Here is a 21,435-nt window from a genome sequence, read left to right as displayed (position 1 = left end):
AATTCCATCCTATCTTTCTGCTGTAACTGGTAACTCTAATTCAACTCTAATACTTCAACATTCTTCAACTGCTTCAGAAAAGTAATATTAATACATATAGATTTTTATACTATTATTACCCACTAACAAATTTAATTGACATTGGTACCCAAATCATTACAAATGTGAGACACCTGAAGAGAGAATGAAAAGGAAGCACATATTAAGTCTAGGGATATACCTTATGCTTGCTTACATCATTAAACAAAGGGCTCATCATCAGGTAAACTGTTAATGTTAATATCATGGTCAGAAAAATGTTTTTAAACTGATAATGATGAGTCATTAAATATCTGTTCTTCCTTTCCTAAGTGTCTCACACTTGTTCTAGACCAAAGGTTAATAAAACATTTATTTACACATATGCTTATGACTATACATACATTTCCTGTAAATACTACTCTTTTTTTTAAGGCATTGGGGTTAAGTGACTTGCCCAAGGTCACACAGGAAATTTTTAAGTATCCAGGTTCACAGTTGAACTCAGATCCTCCTGATTCCAGGGCCAGTGTTCTATCCACTGCACCACCTAGCTGCTCCCTGTAATTACTATTCTTAGCACAAGAAAGCCAAACAAAATAAAATAAATGCAAACACTGAGAAAAAAAAATCCACACATTTTATAAATTGGGTTATTAGCTTATACAAAAGCTATTAAAATTTATCTAACAAATATTTAAACATGTATAATGTACTGTTATTAAGCACTGTATAAAGACACCAAAATAGCTGCTGACAATGGAAAATAAAATTATATATTAATATAACTGCTCAGTTGCTGGGACAGTAAATATAAGAGCAAATTTTTAGAGAAAATATTAATCAAGATTACCTATGACATTTAAATTTCATAATCAAACTGATATATAATTCAACAGAAGCCTCTAAAACAAGTCTAAATACCAATGAGTAACATTAATATTCCTTGAACAGAGCTAAAAAACATTTATACCAAGACAAAACTTTTTATCAGTTCTAAAATATTCACACTTTCTAGATTTTTTATTCCTAAACAGCACTTCTACCAAACAACAGTTTCTCTTTTTTGGCAGCGGTAATTTAAAACTATTGTCTCGATATCATAGTCTCCTCAGACTCAGAGAGAAAGAGACAGACACATGTAGGAATAAGGACAAGATCTAAGGGAGGATAAGTAAACGTATATCAAACTTCATTCTTCTGGATCTCTCTTATAGACATTCAATCACTCTCTTCTCTTGGATTCTACTCTTTTTGGAACACTGCTCTCTCTCCTGTTTCTCCTACCTGTCCAACTGTTCCTTCTGTCTCCCTCATTGAACCACAATTCAACTGCTAATCATGGGAGTTAAAGCTCCTGGGTCCTCTTTATTTTTCTATTTCACTTGGTAATCTCATCAGCTCCAAATATCAACTGTTACTTCTATGCAGATTAAGTCTCAGATTTAATTTTTCAGTTCTGTTTTCTCTCTAGATATCTAGCCTTACAACTCCAACAATCAAACATTCTGAAACTAATGTGCTATAGACATCTTAAATTCATCAAATCCAAACCTGTATTCATTATTTTTCTCTCCAAATCTTCCTTCTCTTTCAGACTTCCATTCCTTCCAGTCACACAGACTTGCAAATAAGATGTCATCCTCAACTCCTTACTGTGTCTCATTCTTCATATGAAATCAATTCCAATCAGTTTTACTTCCACGATAGCTTTCAAATAGATACCCTTCTCTCCTACCAATCTTGATGTGGGCTGCTCATCACCTCATGTCTGGACTGATGCAAAGTCCGCTGTTTGGTCTTCCAGTTACAAGTCTATTCCCATTCCAATCTAGCCTCCTTTCAATTATCAAACTGATCATTCAAAAGTATCCGACTTACCACAATAATAAACAGTATTCATTAAACAAGTTCAATAAATTCAGTATCTTAGTGATCAAATATGAAATCTTTTTTACTCCAAAGGACCATTACCTGATCTGTTCTTACCTTGCCACTTGCCAGTCTTTATACTATCTTAATTTCAATGACTATCTGACAAAATTGGGATTCTCTCCCTCATCTCTGTCTCCTAGTTTCCCCTTCAAAATTAACTAAAATTTACATTTTTCAAGTAGTTACTACCAGTCCTTCATATTATTCATATTCTCAATTTATTCTGTTTAACATGATGTGTTTGTACATATATACTTGTTGTCTCCCTCATTAGACTGACAGTTCCTCAAGGTGACAGTATTTTTGCCTTCTTTTTTATCCTCAGAGCTAAGTAACAAGTGATTGGCATTTAATAAACATTAACTAATGACTCTACTAAAGAAATAAAAGTCAACATTACATGCAGCTATTTCACTAATGCCATATCAAAGCCAAACAAACTCTAACAAAGGGTACAACAGTTCTGCTATTTCTACAATGGAAGTTTTGGAAGCATCTTGTTTCAATGAAGTTCTCTTCCTGTGGCTAGAGATACCTGATATAAAAATCAAAAACACATGGACAACTCCTCTCAGAAACAAAGGTAAAAGTTAAACTAATTTTGTTTAATTCTGACCACCTTATTTAAAAAAAAGTCATAATAAAAACAATTTTGATTCCTTTTTTTGTCACAATCTTAATCTAAAGTTATCTAACTAAGCTTTGTTATACAAAACTCAAAGTAGATGATTATAGGATACACAACAAATTTATGGATAACCTAAAAAATTAATTTAATTATTTGAATTTCTGCTTTAATTTATTCTGAGAGTATGTCATAATAGATAAAGTGCTGGATTTGGAATGAAGAAAATTTGAGTACAAACCTGAGTACTTTGTGACCACATATTATGATTTGCACTTGTAGCACCCTATTTCTCATAGGGTAGTGGGGAGGTTCACATGAGATAAAGTTGTAAAACATTCTGGAAACCTAAAAATCCCATATGAATGCCAGCATTGCTATTGTCAAGAACACTAAAAATTTCAATCCAGTAAATGTCATTCAAAATTTTAAAAGTTGGTATGTTTTAATTTTACAATTCATATAAGTAACCATGATAAAATGTTTAATACTTGCTTAACATTAAGTTTGAAAAAAGCAAACCCAAATAGTCAAAGAGATCACAATTCTAAGGTAAAACATTCTTAATTTTACTTTTAAGTTTTTCAAGATTTAATACCTCAACTCAACTGACAGCTACCCTATAAACATTCTTAATTTTACTTTTAATTTTAAGTATTCCAAGATTTAATACCTCAACTCAACTGACAGCTACCCTATAAACATTCTTAATTTTACTTTTAATTTTAAGTATTCCAAGATTTAGTACCTCAACTCAAGTGACAGCTTCCCTGTAGTGTAAATCAGTTGGAGGCCTTGCTATATAATTAATGCATAATTAACCCCCCCCATTACAGTACCAGCTGTAACCTATAGTTCGTGCTGGCATAGATTCAGTTTAGGTTCTACATAAAGTTGGGTATTCCCTTTTTTTGATCATTTCTTCAGAAAGTAACAATTTTTTAAAAATTTGGCTCAGATCTGACAAAATTAAGTTTATGAAGAAATAAATGCCATTATAAATTATTAAAATATATGATATGAAAATAAATTTTCTTTAGGTTGTAAAGTAAAAAAATTATGTACATTATAAAACAAAATAATTTCCTATTAAAACAGCCTAAATATTGCTATAAAATACTTTATTAAAGAAATAGCTGTCAAATTGTACTGCTTCCCTAAAGATTTATATCAAAACATAAAAAGTAAAGTAATTTTTAAGGAAAAGAATAATTCTAGAATGTTGCATAAGTAATTTACATTCATACAATGTACACTTATCTTGGTAGCACTGCCTAGGCATTACATTATACCAATTCACTAGAAAAAACAATTCTCACTTCTGTTGTTTGCAAATATAATCTTAAACTGTCTCAAATTAGAAAGCAAAGTACTAAAACTAAAGGTGATATTATTTTTCCATTGAAATAAACTTATAAATGATATAAAGATTAAATCAGCAAGAATTAAGTGCACTAAGGATTAGATTGGTTTAAAAACAAACCATAAAATGATTTCAGTTACAGCTAAATTTAAGTTTTTTCTCCCGTTTCTAATGTTTAAAAGTTATAAAACTAGACTTAAATCATATTTGAAAGAAATATACTAAAACTGAAAAGGAAGTGGTTATTTAGGAAACTAGATATGAAAGTTAGTTATGCAGCAAGGAGCATAGAATAACTCCTTTCTCTAGAGTTATGGAAACAAAATATTTCATCATTTATTTGAATCAACAAAGTGTTTCTAATAGGTAATGCAGCTATGTCTATTTTCTTTTTTGCAAGGCAATGGGGTTAAGTGACTTGCCCAAGGCCACACAGCTAGGTAATTAAGTGTCTGAGGCTGGATTTGAACTCAGGTACTCCTGACTCCAGGGCCGGTGCTCTATCCACTGTGCCACCTAGCCGCCCCTATGTTTATTTTCAAGGACTCCTGCAAACTCTTAAAACTATTAAGTCCTTTCTCTGCTGCCTCAATGTGTTTCAATGTGGCATGGATGTCACTCATAATAACCATTAAGTGCAAATTACATGAGGTTCTATCAATTTGAAAAGATACCTAGATTAATTTTAGTGACAGATTATGTCTTAGTTGCATTCTGAGAACTAGTCAAGCTCTATAGAAGTATATTGTGGTGATGAATTCTTTGCAGTGGCAAGTCAATAAACAAACTTCAAAAAACAATATAGTCTTCCTACACTAAGACAGGAATAGGGAAGGACTGTAAAAAGCTATTAGAAAATTAGGTTCAGATTTTTCCAGAGAACTTCAAACACCCCCAAACCCTGCCCCCAAAACAAAGGATGGCTCTAGCCAAAATTTAGAGGGCAGAACCCACAGAAAGACAAGATGATACATTTTCCCAGTCCAAGATAACTTAGAAGTTCGGCCAGAAAGGTGTGTTTCACCAGGACAGGGGGTTGGAAAAAAAAAAAGCTGAAGTGAAGTACAGCCCAGCCCAGCCCAGAGATCACCTGCAACGGCTTAAAGGAGCAGGGAGAGAACTCTGCTCCACCAGAATGAGTGTGGTGTGAGGAGCACCCCCCCCCAGAACCTGCAGTGAGAATCTAGAGAACACAGCCTGCACCCCCAGAGACAGTAAGGGAAGTCTGCAGAGATTTCTCTGCTCTCCCTGGGGTAGGACCCTGCTGTTTGCCTACACTCATATATTCCAGTTTGGGCTTCCATACTAAGATAGCTGGATCCCACCTTATAGTCCCAGGGCAGAGGGCAATACAGTGGTCATTTACATATCAAAGCATGGGCTAGAGAGCATAAGACCTTGGAAGAATAAAGGTCCCAGTGGTGTGTCCCCCCAAAAAACCCAACCCCAATTTCTTGGAAGTGCTGTATATTAGTCTTGGGCTGAGGAAATAAGAATCTGATCATAGAGAATTACTTTAGTCCCATGGAAGATGAAAACACATACTCAGATGATGACAAAATCGAAGCTTCCATATCCAAAACCTCCAAGAGATTTAGAAAATGGGCTCAGACTATGGATGAGCTCAAAAAAGCCTTTGAAAAGGAATTAAGAGAGGTGGAGAAAAAATTGGGAGGAGAAATGAGAGTGAAGCAGAAAAATCATTAAAACCAAATCAAAAAGCTTGGTAAAAGTTATACAAAAAAATACTGAAGAAAATAATATGTTAAAAAACCAGTTTAGGTCTAATGGAAAAAACAAAACAAAAAATAAATGAGCAGAAGAATGCCTTAAAAAAGCAGAATTGGACAGCTGGAAAAGGAGATAAAAAAGCTCTCTGAAGAAAATAACTCCTTCAAATGCAAAATGGAACTAAAGGAAACTGATGACTTTGCAAGAAAGCAAGAAGAAATGAAATCCTGCCAAAAAAGCCAAAATTAGGGGAAAAAATGTGAAATATCTCATTGGAAAAATAACCGACCTTGAAAACAGATCCAGGAGAAATAATTTTAAAATTATTGGGCTATCTGTGAGCCATGATCAGGAAAAGAACCTAGACTTCATTTTGCAAGAAATAATACAAGGGTGGGTGGCTAGGTGGCACAGTGGATAGAGCACCTGCCCTGAAGTCAGGAATACCTGAATTCAAATCCAGCCTCAGACACTTAATAATTACCTAGCTGTGTGGCCTTGGACAAGCCACTTAACTCTATTTGCCTTGCAAAAAAAAAAAAAAAAACCTAAAAAAAGGAATATTAGCAGAATTGCCATGAGATCCTAGAAGCTGAGGGTAAAATAGAAATCAAGAGAATTCACCAGTCACCCCCTGAAAGAGATCCCAAAAGAAAAAATTCCAGGAATATTATAGCCAAATTTCAAAACTCCCAAATCAAAGAGAAAATTCTAAAAGCTGCCAGAAACAAACAATTCAACTACAGAGGCTCCATAATCAGGATTACACAGGATCTGGCAGCATCTACATTAAGGGCTCATAGGGAATGGAATATGATATTCCAGAAGGCAAAAGATCTTGGTTTACAACCGAGAATCAACTACCCAGCAAAACTGAAAATCCTCTTTAAAGGGGAAAAGATGGACTTTCAATGAAACAGGGAACTTTCAAACTTTCCTATTGAGTTGACCAGAGCTGAACAGAAAGTTCGATCTCCAAGTACAGGACTCTGGTGAACCATAGAGGGAGTGGAAGAGAAGGACTAACTATGAGGAACATAAAGATATTGAACACAATATTCCTGCATGGGAACAAGACATAATAACTCATATGAACTTTCTCATTTATAAGAGCTGTTAGAAGTAACATATATAGACAGGACATAGGAAGGAGCGGAATATAATGGTATGATGTGGTAAATGGATGTAGTCAGTGGGCGATGGGTAAAGTACTGGGAGGCAGGAAAAGGAGATGAAGAAACTGAGAGATTTCACGTAAGAGTCAAGAAAAAGTTTTTTTCAATGGAGTGGAGGGGGAAAAGCAAGGAGGAATGAGTAAGCCTTCATTTTCATAGAAAATGACAAACACACTTAATAGGGTGAGGAAATCTATCTTGTCCTGGAGAAGGATGGGAGGAAAGGGATGGGATGAGGGGGAATGGGGAGGGGGGGAGGGAAGGGGGGGAATAGGTGATAGAAGAGAGGGAAGATCGAGGGAGAGGGTCCTCAGATTAAACACACTTCTGGACAGGGCCAGGATGAAAGGAGAGAGAACAGAATAAATAAGAGTGGGGAGAAATAGAGTGGAGGTACAACTAGTAATAGCAACTAAGGGAAAAATATTGAAGCAACTTCTCTGGTGGACTTATGATAAAGAAAGCAACTTACCCCAGAGACAGAGCCATTGAAGTCTGAACACAGACTGAAGTACAATTTTTTTTCTCTCCTCATCTTTGGGGAGGGGGGTATTATGTTTATTTTTATGTTTACTTTTATAACATTCAATTTACATCAATGTAAGGCATGGAAACAATGTAGAGACTGTCAGACAGCCTTCTGTAGGGGGGAGGGGAGGAAAATTGTAGAATTCAGAGCCTTGCAAAAAATGATGGGTACATATTACTATTGCATATAATTGGAAAACAAATAAAATGTTAATATGCTGAAAAAAGAGAAAAGAAAATTAGGTTCAAAACTAACAGATGATAAAGGCTTATAGATTACAAAATAGCTTTGCAGCTGAAAATCTGAATATAGGGAACAAAGAAGAACACTACAAATGGTCAAACTCCATAATGTCTTTAAAAAAACCACAAATTGGCATTTTTGCTCAATTACATTATATTCCTCAATTACATTTTCATCTGATTTGGGGCATTCTAGAGTTTGACACTTCTGTATTAGAAAAAGGAGAGATTAGATCAAGGAGACCAATTAGGAGGCTTTTGCAGTTATCTGGGTAAAACTGAAGCCTGAGTTAGGATGGTCACAGAAAGAAGGGAACAGATGGACTACATTTTTTTGGGCAAATGATTAGCTATAGGGTTTGAGTGACAGGGAAGAATCAATATAAACTGAAAGGTAGGGAACCTGAGTCACTAAAGCAATGATACCAATTTTTAAAATGCAGGTATATGCACACAGAGAAGTTTGGGAAGGAAATGAGTTCTGCTTGGTGATATGGAGTTTGCTATGTCTATTGGACATTTAGGCAAAGATGGCAGGTAGCTAAATTTATTAAGCGCCTACTTACAGTCCCTGGAGCTACAAAGACAAAAAAAACCAGTCCCAGTTCTCAAGGACCTTATTGCTAATTTGGAGGAGACATGTGCAACTATGTACAGACAAATTCTAATATAGTACGAATTAACAGTACTCTCAGAGAGAAGGCTTTTACTTATTGAAGAAGGTGAGATGTTCTAAAAGCAGAAATGGCAGGAGCTGGAAACTAATTGGATATGGGGGATGAGAGAGAGCAAAGAATCAAGGATGGCATTTCAATGATAATATGAAGTAATATGAAATTATAAGAGGTAATATGAAAATGGAATTCAGATAAAAGAATAATAATTGTTTGTATTCATATAGCACTCTAAGGTTTGCAAAGTGATGTCATTTGATCTTCACAACAACCCCATAATAAGATAGGCATTACTTTTATCATCTCCACTTCATAGATGAGGAAACAGGCTGAAAGAAGATGCCCAGGATGACACCATTAGTAAGTGTCTCTGGCTAGATTGGAATTCAGGCCTTCCCTGCCTCCGTGTCTGAAACTCCTGCTCACATTGTCATTCTCCTGTCATCTGCCTGTCTCTAAGCAGGCAGATTCATTGCTTAAATATCTGGATAAGATCAAGTGCTTATTTTTTTTAAAAATACACACATTCATTCTGATTTAATATTGATATTCAATACAATTGTTTTCCTTTGAAATTTTTTTATTTTATTTTATGCATTTAAAATAACATTCTGAGAAGAAATCCTATACTGTCAAAGTGGTTAATGACACAAAAAAGGTTAAGAACCCCTACCCTAGATATATTTTTTAAAAATTTAAACAAAGAAGTTTCAAAAAAATAAGAGCATTTAATAAATCTAGTATAGAAATTTAATTTCTAGTGTTGGTCCTTCACTACCTGGCTGGAAGAGATTTGATTAGATCTAAATTTGTTTCATACTCACTGTATTACTTGTTTTCCTATCCTTTTAACCATTTAAGACATGAAATGCACCTTAATGTTTAAACTTCTTAAAATTAAGATATACTGTTCTAGGCAGCTAGGTGGCTCAGTAGCTGGAGTGCCAAGCCTCAAGTCAGGAAGACTCATGTTCCTGATCTTAAATCTGATCTCACAAAATCCCTAGCTGTGTGATCCTAGGCAAGTTATATAACTCTCCTTGCCTCAGTTTCTCATCTATAAAATGACCTGGAGAAGAAAATTCCAAAAGTGGTCACTAAGAATTGAATATGACTGAAATGAATGAACATACTATTTCAAATTCTTGATTTAAGTATGTTGCTGATACTATATAAAATAATATGACAATCATGTTAAAGACTTTAAATGAGGAGCAAGTCATATGTAATTGTTTAAAAATTCTCCAGTCATAAAGGATTCATTATTATTCCAAGTGATAGATATACATCATAGCACTAGTTAAAAAAAGGCTGAAGTTGAAATAATCAATAAGTACTACTGTTAGTAACACTAATTCTGAATGACACTTTTATATATGAATATAAACTTTTGGAAAATATATGTTTAATAATTACTTACTTTAGGTCCTGAAGAAGGTCTTTTGCATTAAGCATAGTTATTAAAGAGGTGGTAGCTGCTGGAATAATGATAATGGGTGTTCGAGATCCTAGAAACAAGAAGAGATAGCAAATGTTTTCAATGAAAGGAAATGAAAATTAAAAACAGCTATAAAGTGCTAAATCTCATTCCAAATGTCACAAATGAAAAATACAAGTCATTTTTAGAGGGACTAGGAAGATAGTTTATAGAACTATGAACTTGTATAACCATTCTTGAATCCAATTTTAAGCATATGAGAAACCACTGAAGTCCTTATACTCTGACCTATTCCAATAATGTCACTAACATGAAAATGCCACATGTATACCAAAATATCCAGTCATACTTCCTGTAGTAAACAAAAGAAACAAAGCAAAAAACCATCTGAAAACAAAAAAGGTACCTAAAGGGTAGTGAATAGCTGAGAAAACTTGAGGCAGTAGATGCAGTAGAATACAATAGAAAACTGTTGTACTGAAATAAATGGAAAATTTAGAGAAGGTTTGTATGAAATGATGGGAAAAAAAGTGGAACTAGACTAACTATATGGAGTGACTGTAAAAATGTAATAGAATACAACATTAAAACATAACTATAGATCAAAGGCACAGATCAATACTGTTTCCAGGGGAATGATTTTGGAATATATTTAGTTATTTCTAGCAAAGATGAGGTAGACTATGAATGAAAAAGAAAATGTTATATGTTGCAAGTTGTGCTTACTAAGTATAGTTTTACTTAACTTTTATTATAAGAGTAGAACTATTTGAAGGTGGGAAATTATTAGGAAGTGACAGTAATATTAAAAATTAATTTTAGAATATTTTAAAATAAATGAGATGATCATTTAATCAAACAATTTTCTTCCTTGACTGAAAACCCATTTATTTACAGTGTTCACATTTATGAGGAAAAATATTAGAATTATATAGGCACTTACCTTTTTTCTGATTTGGAGGTGGCCTTGCTTGAGAAACTGTAACATAAAAAAAAAAAATCACAGAATTTGGGATGGTACAAAAACTGGACTACTTTTATAAATTAAAATGACCTGAAAATAAGACAAGTATAATAGTGGTTTGGTGAAGAGAACATAAGCCTCATTTCAAGGGTTAACAGATTATCATTTTCTTCTCTATAAACATATCAGGTACTCAAAAGTACCTGGTCAAAAGTTATTAAAACACAACAGATGATTTTATGTGGTATTCTGCTGCTGAGAATTCATCCATAATAAAAAGTTTCACAATATTATTAGTTTTATAATAGAGATACTTGGTCTTAGCCCCTTTCATATGTAGAAAAGCCATTAACAGAAAGTTTGTAAAGGATTGTTTAGCCACTGTCTTAATATGGTGTACACAATAAGATGTACTTCCACCATTCAGTCCATCAAAATGAAATGGGTAATTTAAAAAAATAAATACAGACACAAAATGCTTGATATCCTATTTTCCAAGGTAAATAGTCTTCAAGGGAGGCCATTCAATGGAAGGCCAAAAAAAAAAAAAAATGCATGTTTAAATCAGTAGTTAGGTGAAAAAACAAGAATAACCAATTGGCCAAATTTTGCTATTTGTTAGTGATCAAAGCAAAAGATTTAATTTAAACAGTTTTAAATTACTGACTAAAAGAAAAAAAATACATACATTACCTGTAAGCTTACTTTACCCATGCCAACTATCCGCTATTAATGGAAAATTGAGGTCATCCCTTCTTATTTCATTAGCTCCCACCTAGTTCATGCCTTCATTACCTTATGCCCTGATTATTTCAACAGCCTCCAGTTTCTTTTTCCTTCTATAAGCCATTCTGTCTTCTTCCACGAGATTAATATTTTTTTCAAGAGCACACTCGGATCTTATTATTTCCCTACTCATAATCCATCACTATTTCAGCAATTAATGTCTCCTGAATAAAGCTCACATTTTCTGGCATGATTCTATAACCTAGCTCCAACCCACAGAAAAAAATGGATTAGACTGGGAGGCAGAAAACAAATGTCTGAATCCTAATTCTACTACACTAGTAAATATGGGTCACAACTTAACAGTATTACAACTCGGTTTCCTCCTCTGTAAAAGTTATGACAATACTTACTTCAAAGGCCTTTCCATAATGGTCAATCGGGAAAATATATGTAAATGTGTTTTACATCATGGTATATAAATCTAAGTTGTTATTGTTAATTCCTGTACTCTACTCCAACTATTCTAATCCTGTAACATTCCCAACTTCTAGAATGCTACCCTTGAAGACCATATTCATAGTATCATAGATTTAGATTTAGAATGGATACTGGAATACTGACTAGTCCCACCGATTCATTTTATAGATGAAAAAACTTACAAGTAATGAAAGTTACTGAATTCTGGTCCTCTAAATCAAAAGTCATAGGTCCTTCTGGTCACTCTCTCCTTACCCCCACATACTCCTAGAGCCTTTCTTCTGAAATTATCTTATGTTTATACTGTCATCTTTTGGGGAAGTTTAAATGTTTGCTAGTTGTCTTTCCCCCATTAGAAATTAAGTTCTCTAAGAGTAAACATGGTTTAAGGCCTTTCCTTGCATGCCTTGCCAGGGAATTAGATTTAAGTGAGGTAGAGTTGCACAAAGTTATCAGTGTAGCTCTGAGTCCTCGAAGTCCAGTGCAAGACAAAAGTCAAAACACCTAGGAATATCCCAGGAGGTAGTGGATACACGGTAGGCTGTTTTAATAAGTGCTTGTTAATTGAGTTCCTCTTCATTTCATCCTACATTGTCCCTATTCAATCTATTTTTCAAAGGCCAGTTCAAATGATACCACCTGACAATAAACAATCACCTTGTCATCTAAAATCTGTAGTTTATTATTTGTCCCCCTGTAGCCACAATTACTAAATGACTAGAAAAGAAAGTTTTCTGCAGTTAAGGGAACTGAGAATTAATTCAACATTATAAATGGATATAGTTTTATCTGTGGAAATGACCTTAAAGAAGATGGATTACAACCTCCTTTGTTAATGCCTCCATCAAGACTATAAGGGTCTTACAATCTAACTTACATTTGAAACCTATAAATGTTGTCTTCACCTGATCAGAATGTGAACTCTTTAAGAGCAAGGACTGCCTCAACTTTTCTTTCTGTGTCCTAGAGTTCAGCACAGATACTTTGTACACAATACTTAGTAAATGTGCTTTTATTCATTCATTCATTCATTGTAGTTGTCTATATAACATAAATTTATAATGTGTGCATGTGTAATTCACTCTATATTATAAATTCACATTTTAAAGCTCTTTTTTTTCAATTCAGTTCCACATTGATTAAGAACTTACTTTGTACTTTGTACATTAACATACTAAGTGTTAAGAGATGCAATAAGAAATTGATGGTTCTTTTTTCTTTTCTTTCTTTTTTTTTTAGGTTTTTAAAGGCAAACAGGGTTAAGTGGCTTGCCCAAGGCCACACAGCTAGGTAATTATTAAGTGAGACCGCATTTGAACCCAGGTACTCCTGACTCCAGGGCCGGTGCTTTATCCACTACGCCACCTAGCCGCCCCAAAACTGATAGGGTCTTACTGCTTGGTGATACATGGGGAAGATGACAAAAGAAAAAGAATGACTTGTACACAGTAGGATATGAAGAATAAAGTGACAGAGTCAAGTGCTATGAGAAATTAGAGTAAGGCCAGGTTCCTCTACCAGAGGCAGGGGACACAGGTTTCATGAAGAAAAGGTGCATAGTGCTTTGTAAAAAAGAGGTCTTCAATTCCTCATTATCAAAGGATCTGTCACATGGTATGGATTCAAAAAGAGATAGGAACGAAAGTTATGATTTCACTAGTATAGGAACTACAGATGAGAAAATACTTTCTACAGGGTACACACTGCAATTTCTCTGCAATTTATATTATGGAGTACTGAGAGGTTAAGGGACCTGAGTGGGGTAACAAACACAAACTTTATCAGAGGCAAGGCCTGAACCTGGATTTTCTAGGCTCTGAGGCAAACTCAATCTACTCAAAAAACATCTTTTGGATGAGGAATAGAGTACATGAAGGGGAGATATTATTCTGTTCTTTTATTATATAAAACCACAGTGAAGAGAGTTTAGATTTGCTCTGCTTAGGTCTAGAAAAAAACAGAACTTAAGAAAGGGAAATTTAGGTTATATATAAAGAGGAAAATGGTCTCAGGAAAATAATAAGTTCAGTAAGATGAATTTTTAACTAGTTAAATAAACTAAACCCCCAACAGAGTAGTTAATAGCCACACAAATCAACCTTTCTTTTTCTCCCCAAAGTTTTCAAGTCTTGGAGATGAATTTGGCAAGTAGAGGGTAGAACTGGATTTAAATCTCGCTCAAGCTAGATTGATGAACACATTTCAAGAAGAACCTCACTGTCAGTTGATAAAATTTAAAAATCTCTGATGGTTGACAAACATGTAAGTTCTAAGTAATTTCCACTACTTCTTCCTAGTTCACTATAAAGTTAGATGGTTTTCAAAGAAAAAGAAACTGGACACTGTTGTAACTGCAGTACCAAATCTGTAACTAGGGAAAAGTGGAGAAAAAAATTCACCTACTTCCCTTCTTTACAGAGTTAGGGGCTGTGTGGGTAGGGATGAAGAAGATAGCAAAGTAGATGACCAAAGCAGTTAAAATGTAAATACAAATAATTTTGCATAATGTTAGTGCCTTATTAGTACCTAATCTGCTTTTGATAGGTTAGAACCAAAAAAGACGTTTGGATTTACTGGACTAGGTTTTCTTTTTAATTTTCCTTAAAGAGGTCCTAGATTATATTCACCTGAAATCCAAGTATTTTATGTAGACACTAAAAAATGCATTGTTTTTACTAAACCCAATTAAAGGGAATAACTGATTAAATTCAATCTAATATGATTTTTTTACGATGCTCAGTCATAGTAACCATTACAGATTATATAAATCTAGTGACCTAGGATATTTACAGAAGTAAAATATGATTTTTAAAAATGACTATTTATGTAACTTTTATATTTTTGTGCTAAATGCATTCCTTTTCTTAGATTCCTGATGAGATGAGCAGAAAGGAAGTCTAACATTCCTATGTTAAATGTAGAAAAATTAATAGTTAATATTTAGCAGGCATTAGTGGAATAAAAAGTATTTTTTAAAGAGTAGATCATCAAAAGTTTACTCTTTTTAAAAATTTTATTTAATTAAGGCAATGGGTTTAAATGATTTGCCCAAGGTCACACAGCTAGGCTATTACTAAGTGTCTTAATCCAGATTTGAACTCAGGTTCTCCTGATTCCACACTGGTGCTCTATCCACTATGCCACCTAGCTGCCCCCAAAAGTTTACTCTTGCTGAATATTCTGAAAAAACAACTTTCCACATATCAGCAACATAAAGTGGGAGACAAATTATGTATCAGAGTTTTTAGATTCTAGTAGGATTTTTAAAAATAAAAGCATGATTTAAAAAAGTATTTAATACTATAGAATAGGACTTAAGCTAAAGCTACTGAAGAAAAATTTCTGCCTAAATACTATTTTTGTCCTCATTAACAAAGAACATTTTCGAAAAATTTATGCCTGGTCATGTTTCAAAAATGTCATTCCACAAACTTTTTGCAGGTATTCTGTATCTTATTTAAATGTGCTCACACATTTTTTTTAAAGGATCAAGTCAAGAAAGTCTAAAGTTATGTTTAACCTGTTTAACCAGAGCATTAAGTGAACAAATTACCTTTTCCAAAAAATAACAAAACAATTGTTCACTTGGGAGATTTATATAGCAAGACAAGAATATAAATGTACGTATCTTTTTTTTAAGGTGCTACTGCTTCTATGAAAACACATAAAGATAGAATACAATTCTAAGATCTCTCTTGGTCTATCCTTAAGTAAACTAAAGAAATAAATTATAAGAATAAAATGAACAGCAATACTGTGTGACAATCAATTATAATGGACTTTTTCTTCTCAGCACTACAGTGAGCAAAGACAATTCTAAAGGACCTGTGATGCAGAGTGCAATCCATATCAAGAAGAAGGAATTATAGAAGTCTGAATGCAGACCAAAGCATATTATTTTCAACTTTTACAATTTGTTTTGTTTTTTCCTCTCTTGGTTTTTCCCCACCTTTTGTTCTGATTCTTCTTTCATATGACTAATTATGGCAATATGTTTAACAGTTATACATGTACAACCTATACCAGATAACTGTCAAGGGGAGGTAGAAGGGGAGAAAAATGTGGAACTCAAAATCTTATAAATAATAGTTGTTAAAAACTATCTTTGCATGTAGTTGGTACAATAAAGAAAATAATAATAAAGTAATTTTACCTGGTCTTGGTACTGGCTGTGCAGCTGGAGTTTGAGTCTTACGAGCTGAGGCACCCTCCTTTAAAATAAACAAATAAAAGTCAAAATTCCAAAATATTCCAATATTAAAAAACCATTTACATAAATTGAAAATCTCTAATGACAAAAACATCCATCTTTAATAATTAAGAAAACTGTTTTATTCTTACTTTTGATGCCAGAAACATTTAGGCTGGAAATGAAAAAAGATCTAAAGAAAGCCAAAAAAAAAAATCTTCTATTTTCTGTAGAGTATCCAACTTCCTATTTATGCTTGTACAACTGGATTTGAAGGTATAATTGTCTGCCCTTGTCTACTTCCTCCTGATAGGACTATTCAGGAACCTACAATAAGTTACACTATCACAAGAAACAAGAAAGAGCAATGTAGTAGCAATTCCATTAACAGCAATACATGATTACTCTATCAAAGGAGTTTGGTTTCCAATTCAGCAACAGCTTCTGAAGAGTGATCACCCCAGGCTAATCTTCAAAAATCAGATGGCGGCTACTGCTGGTTAAGTTTTTTACTCAACAAATCAAGTGAATCCTTTATGATAATTCTAACGGAATCTCCAGAGCCCTCAAGAATTTTCCAAGTTGATGAGAGCTTTATTAAGCCTGTGACTTGGCTCAGGTTACCTTGATCCAGTGACACTGGTTAGTGCTTTCTTTGAACAAGAATATTCATAGGTCTCATCATGCAGTCTGCAATGCTTTCTGGTCCTCAGTTGCCTCATTTATTTCCTGCTTTCCTCAAGGCTGTCTTAAAAACCATCAAGGGTCCCTCTTTCAATTATCAAATTATTATTCAATGATTACCTAATTTTGATTCCCATATTGATCCTATGGTGAAGGTATGATAGCTAAAATTATTTTTAATATACAGTTGAGGAAATTGAGGCTTAGTTATGTGAATGATCTTGTCTATGACAACAAAGCTACTAAGTTCTAGACATGAGATATGGACCTGGTTCTTCCTTGACTACAAGTCCAGTACTATTAACTATTATTTCATGATGTCCAGTTCAACAAATTTGAAGTCTTTTACCTTACAAGCCATTCAAGCTACGTTACCTCTCAGTTTGACTAAGTGGCTTATATTTTATTCCTAATTACACATTTCTTTGATTTTAAGCCACAATATCTTCTGGAACAAAAGTCAAAAACAAGAAATATCCCTTATATGTGCTGGGCATAGGTCTCCAATAGTGTGTGTCAATGTATGTATATAGGTATAAAAAATGTTAAGCTTAAAAATTAAATATCTGAAGGGTGAAGATCTGAGATCTTCTCTATCAGTCATCATGGTCCGAGAAGAAGGAACTTCCCAAGTATACTGAACCGAGGCATGATTAATCAAGGCATGGTCTGGGGCAAGCTGGGGAACATTCCAAGGAAACATGTTTTGCGGACTTGGTCTGTCCCTGGGTTTTAACTTCAAGACACCTGGAAAAAGTGATGGTACTTTGGCTGAAACTCCCTGAATCACTGAGTTTAGTCATGTAAACCTTTGGATTTGTGCTTTTGTTACTTGGGAAAGTAGGCTTTGGAAGTCACCCTCCCTCCCTCCCTCCCTCCCCCTCCCAAAGAGGATGCTTTGCTGAAGTGATTTTTCCAATCAAGACCCTGAAAACTGTGTAGAGACTCGACTTCCCAACCTAGCCAGATTTCCAGGTGTTGAAGCTTCTTCATTTGGATAATTCTTTAACCTCTTACCTTTCCTTTTCTCTATCTATTCTAATGTTTTCCTTTATATATGCAAATATCTTTGGTGTTATAAGTATATAAATCATTAAATTCTCATTTAAAGACTTAAGAGAGAGAGAGAGAGAGAGAGAGAGAGAGAGAGAGAGAGAGAGAGAGAGAGAGAGTGAGTCAGTCAGTGTGGGGATAGATCGAGTTGACCAAATTAAAAACCTGCACAGTCCGTATACTTTTCTATTACAATATTTTTTAAATGTTTAGGAAAAATAACTAAGATGCTAGATTTGCTACATACTGCTTCAAGGTGGTGAATCCTGCTTCACCTTATTTGGAATTCATATCATGGAACTGAAACTATGATTTATGAGGATAGCCAAGAAATTCAACATATTTAGATAAGATAATTTCTCCTATCAATTCATAATAGAAACAAAAACTGGAAAAATGGAAAGCATTTAGAAATTGCAGCTTAAATGAACTATGAGCCATTATGGTACATGCTAAGTGGTTTTCAAGTAGATCTAAACTATACACCAAATTTCTTACATGTTTCATCCATAACAATTTAGAAGACCTCTTCTATTCCTTACAATACAGAGAAAATGTTTTTAAAAAGCAATTACTTACTATTCTATCAACATAATCAATTCATTTGGTTTAAAGTCAGATAAAAAAGGCCAAACACAATATTTTTTTTAAAAACTATGTAAACAGGGGGTGACTAGGTGTCGCAGTGGATAAAGCACAGACCCTGGAGTCAAGAGTACCTGGGTTCAAATCCAGCTTCAAACACTTAATAATTTACCTAGCTGTGTGGCCTTGGGCAAGCCACTTAACCCCATTGCCTTACAAAAACTAAAACTATGTAAATAAAACCTTCTAAAATGATTATGGGTGCTTAAACTTTTAACTCAACTATGTTTGATTTATCACAAATTCAAAATTTGTAGAATTCAGTGTTTTAATTATACATATACAAGTCAAGACTGCTATAAACATTTCCATCAGACTTCAAAATAAATTATTTCAACCTTACTGTATCCAAAATCCTAATAACAAAATTATTCTACACTATTAGAATCATAATGAATAATTCCAAAATAATATTTATTCAGTCTACTGTGTGAAATTATGTATCCTCTTTAAAAAGTGAGCAATTTACATGATGAATTGCCCTCATTTTGTACAACATGTTGTCACTTGACATCTGTTTTGTTATGAGTGATAACAAAAATGAGGACTAGGAGAGTACATTTCACTCCTGATGAAGGAGTAGATTAAGCCTTAAAATTCTGTAAGAATACAGATTTACCCATAGTCATTTCAACAGCTTCTTCCCTTCACCCCAAAGTAAAACACATTGAATTTGAAGGCAGAATCCACCCCTTAAACCTCAGTGTCTTGGGACAAGTCTCAAGTTTTCTCATCTAGAGAACCAGAATAATAGATAGATATCATTATAATTCATTTCTGAAAAATTATTTTTAATTTCAGTTTTAGGGGGATTTAGGAGATTTCCTTATGGGAAACTGTAGACTAAATATAAAAACAGAAGATGCAAGCAATAAGGGAAATTCCTTTTGAAAAAACTAGGTGAGTTGAAGGAGAATATGATGCAATACAACCTTTCATTTGAAATCAGATGATGCTCAGCATGAACTTTTGGCTACCCATGCTGTGACCAAAGGCAAGTAACACAATCTCTGGGATGCTTAATTTCTTCATCTAAAAAGTACGAGGCTGAACTTCTAATTTCTAACTTTAAATGCTTTGTTCTTTCAGTTTCAACTTTTCATCTCTGTCCTTATATCAAATAAAAAGCCAATTAGGCTAAAAAAATTACACCAGAATTAAACTTAATTCTGATGAGGGGTAGAGACAGAAGTAAATGGAAATCAGAACAAAAAAGATAAAACAAAAAATTGGAAAATGCTGGTAGTTTTGAAAACCAAAGGAATCTTATCATGAAGAACAAAGGAGTAATAAGTGATATTTTTTTATAAGGTACTGGTAGACTAAAAAAAAAACCCAAAAACTCAATAAAAACTTTAATAGCTTATATATACATAGCACATTGAACTAAGAAAACCGTTTGATATACACTATATCATTTAAGCCTCACGGTATTATTGTTTCTATTTTACATATGAAAAAACAAAGACTCAAGGAGGTTAAATGGTCACATATTTAAAGTAACAGAAGTAGTAGTTAACTTAATATTGATATTAGAATTTTAGAGAAAATAAAATGAGATGCCTAAGACAAAAAATTTCCTGGTTTCCTTAGTAAACTTGAAAAATTATATAAAAGTTTTTCTTTACCCTTTTTGAATCAAGACACAAGTAAAATACAAAAGGATTTAGTTTTTAAAATATGAATTTCTAATGATGACTTTACACCATAGTTTTTTGTCCTATTAACTTATAATATTATTTTAAACCAAAAATTTTTAGAACAGAATCTATGAACAAAAAACCAACTAATCCAACAGTTTCTTTTGCAATAAAAACATTTTATTTTGACATTTAAAAATATTATTCTGTTAAAAACTCCATAGGCTAAATCAGACTGCCAAAGGGTCAATGACACACAAACACACAAAAAGTTAAGCACTTTTGTTCTAAGACAAAAAGATTATTAATAGTAAAAAAAAAAAAGTAATAATGTTTACCCTCTATAAGCACACAAACTTAATGGAGGAAATTAATAATTATATTACCTGCATTATAAGAAAATTATGATGAAAGAATTTTATAAATGTTGAAGTGTCATTTACATATGAGTTGTAATCACCATAGTAATTATTAAACTAATAGCTATTAAGGGCTGTCTCTCCAAGAGAATTAGATGGAATCATGGAATTTTAGATTTTGAATGAATCTTAGAAATTATTTAAGTAATATTTTAGAGGAAAAAATGGTTAAAATATTCATCCCAAGATCACAAAGACAAAATTGATATAGACCCAGAATTACTAATATTTGATGATAAAAAATAGATGATTAAGTTTTTCAAAATATTTAGGGCAAGAAAAATTATGTGAAAAATATTAGCATGCACATGAGGATGCGTACACACACAAGTTGACAAGATGTATTAAATGGAGAGGAAAACCTGCTTCCTTCACTAAAGTCAGAAAAAAAAATCTCCTAATTTCTGCCAAGACTTTAGGCAGTTTTCAAAAGAAAAAAAGAGGTGGGGGGTGGGGGAGAGAACACTGTAAATTAAAATAAAAGAAGAGAATAGAAGATTCAAAAATCCTCAATGACTTTTGAATATGCTAAGATTATACCTAATATCCTAGAAAAAATAAATATTATTTTACCAGAGAAACAGATAGTTTTTCAAAAAATAAAATATGTAACTTGCATTAGTAGTATGAAAAAAAGAGTATGGTACCATGTAGTTTAAATTTCAGTGAATTTTCCAGTGTTTTGGCTAAAAAACAAATAAAAACATACCTAATTCTTATGCAGATACTGTGCTAGCTAAAGTTAAGACTACCAAAGTAGCAGAATATGAATATTCATAATCTAATTTATTCACTAAACCAAGCAATTTAAAAAACATCTGCCTTTAAAAGATTATTTACACAGTATTTTAATAATAATAAAAAATAAGTCTCTTAAAATCTAGTTTTTTCCTGCCTTAATGTGA

At 33.2% G+C, this 21,435-nt stretch overlaps 1 protein-coding gene across 1 annotated transcript in view; it reads right to left on the bottom strand.

The window, feature by feature from the left end:
• The window catches only part of CDC73 (cell division cycle 73), a 140,871-nt gene that overhangs the window by 16,474 nt on the left and 102,962 nt on the right, over positions 1–21,435 (bottom strand). The window contains exons 11-13 of the mRNA XM_074222273.1: positions 16,054–16,111; positions 10,674–10,709; positions 9,713–9,800 (exon numbers count right to left, since the gene is read on the bottom strand). Coding sequence (XP_074078374.1) covers positions 9,713–9,800; positions 10,674–10,709; positions 16,054–16,111 — 182 coding nt within the window. The remainder of the gene's footprint in view (positions 1–9,712; positions 9,801–10,673; positions 10,710–16,053; positions 16,112–21,435) is intronic.

The sequence above is a fragment of the Macrotis lagotis genome, chromosome 2 (genome assembly GCF_037893015.1).
Source record: "Macrotis lagotis isolate mMagLag1 chromosome 2, bilby.v1.9.chrom.fasta, whole genome shotgun sequence".
NCBI classification, from domain to species: domain Eukaryota; kingdom Metazoa; phylum Chordata; class Mammalia; order Peramelemorphia; family Peramelidae; genus Macrotis; species Macrotis lagotis.
This window is presented reverse-complemented; position numbering and strand designations above follow the sequence as displayed.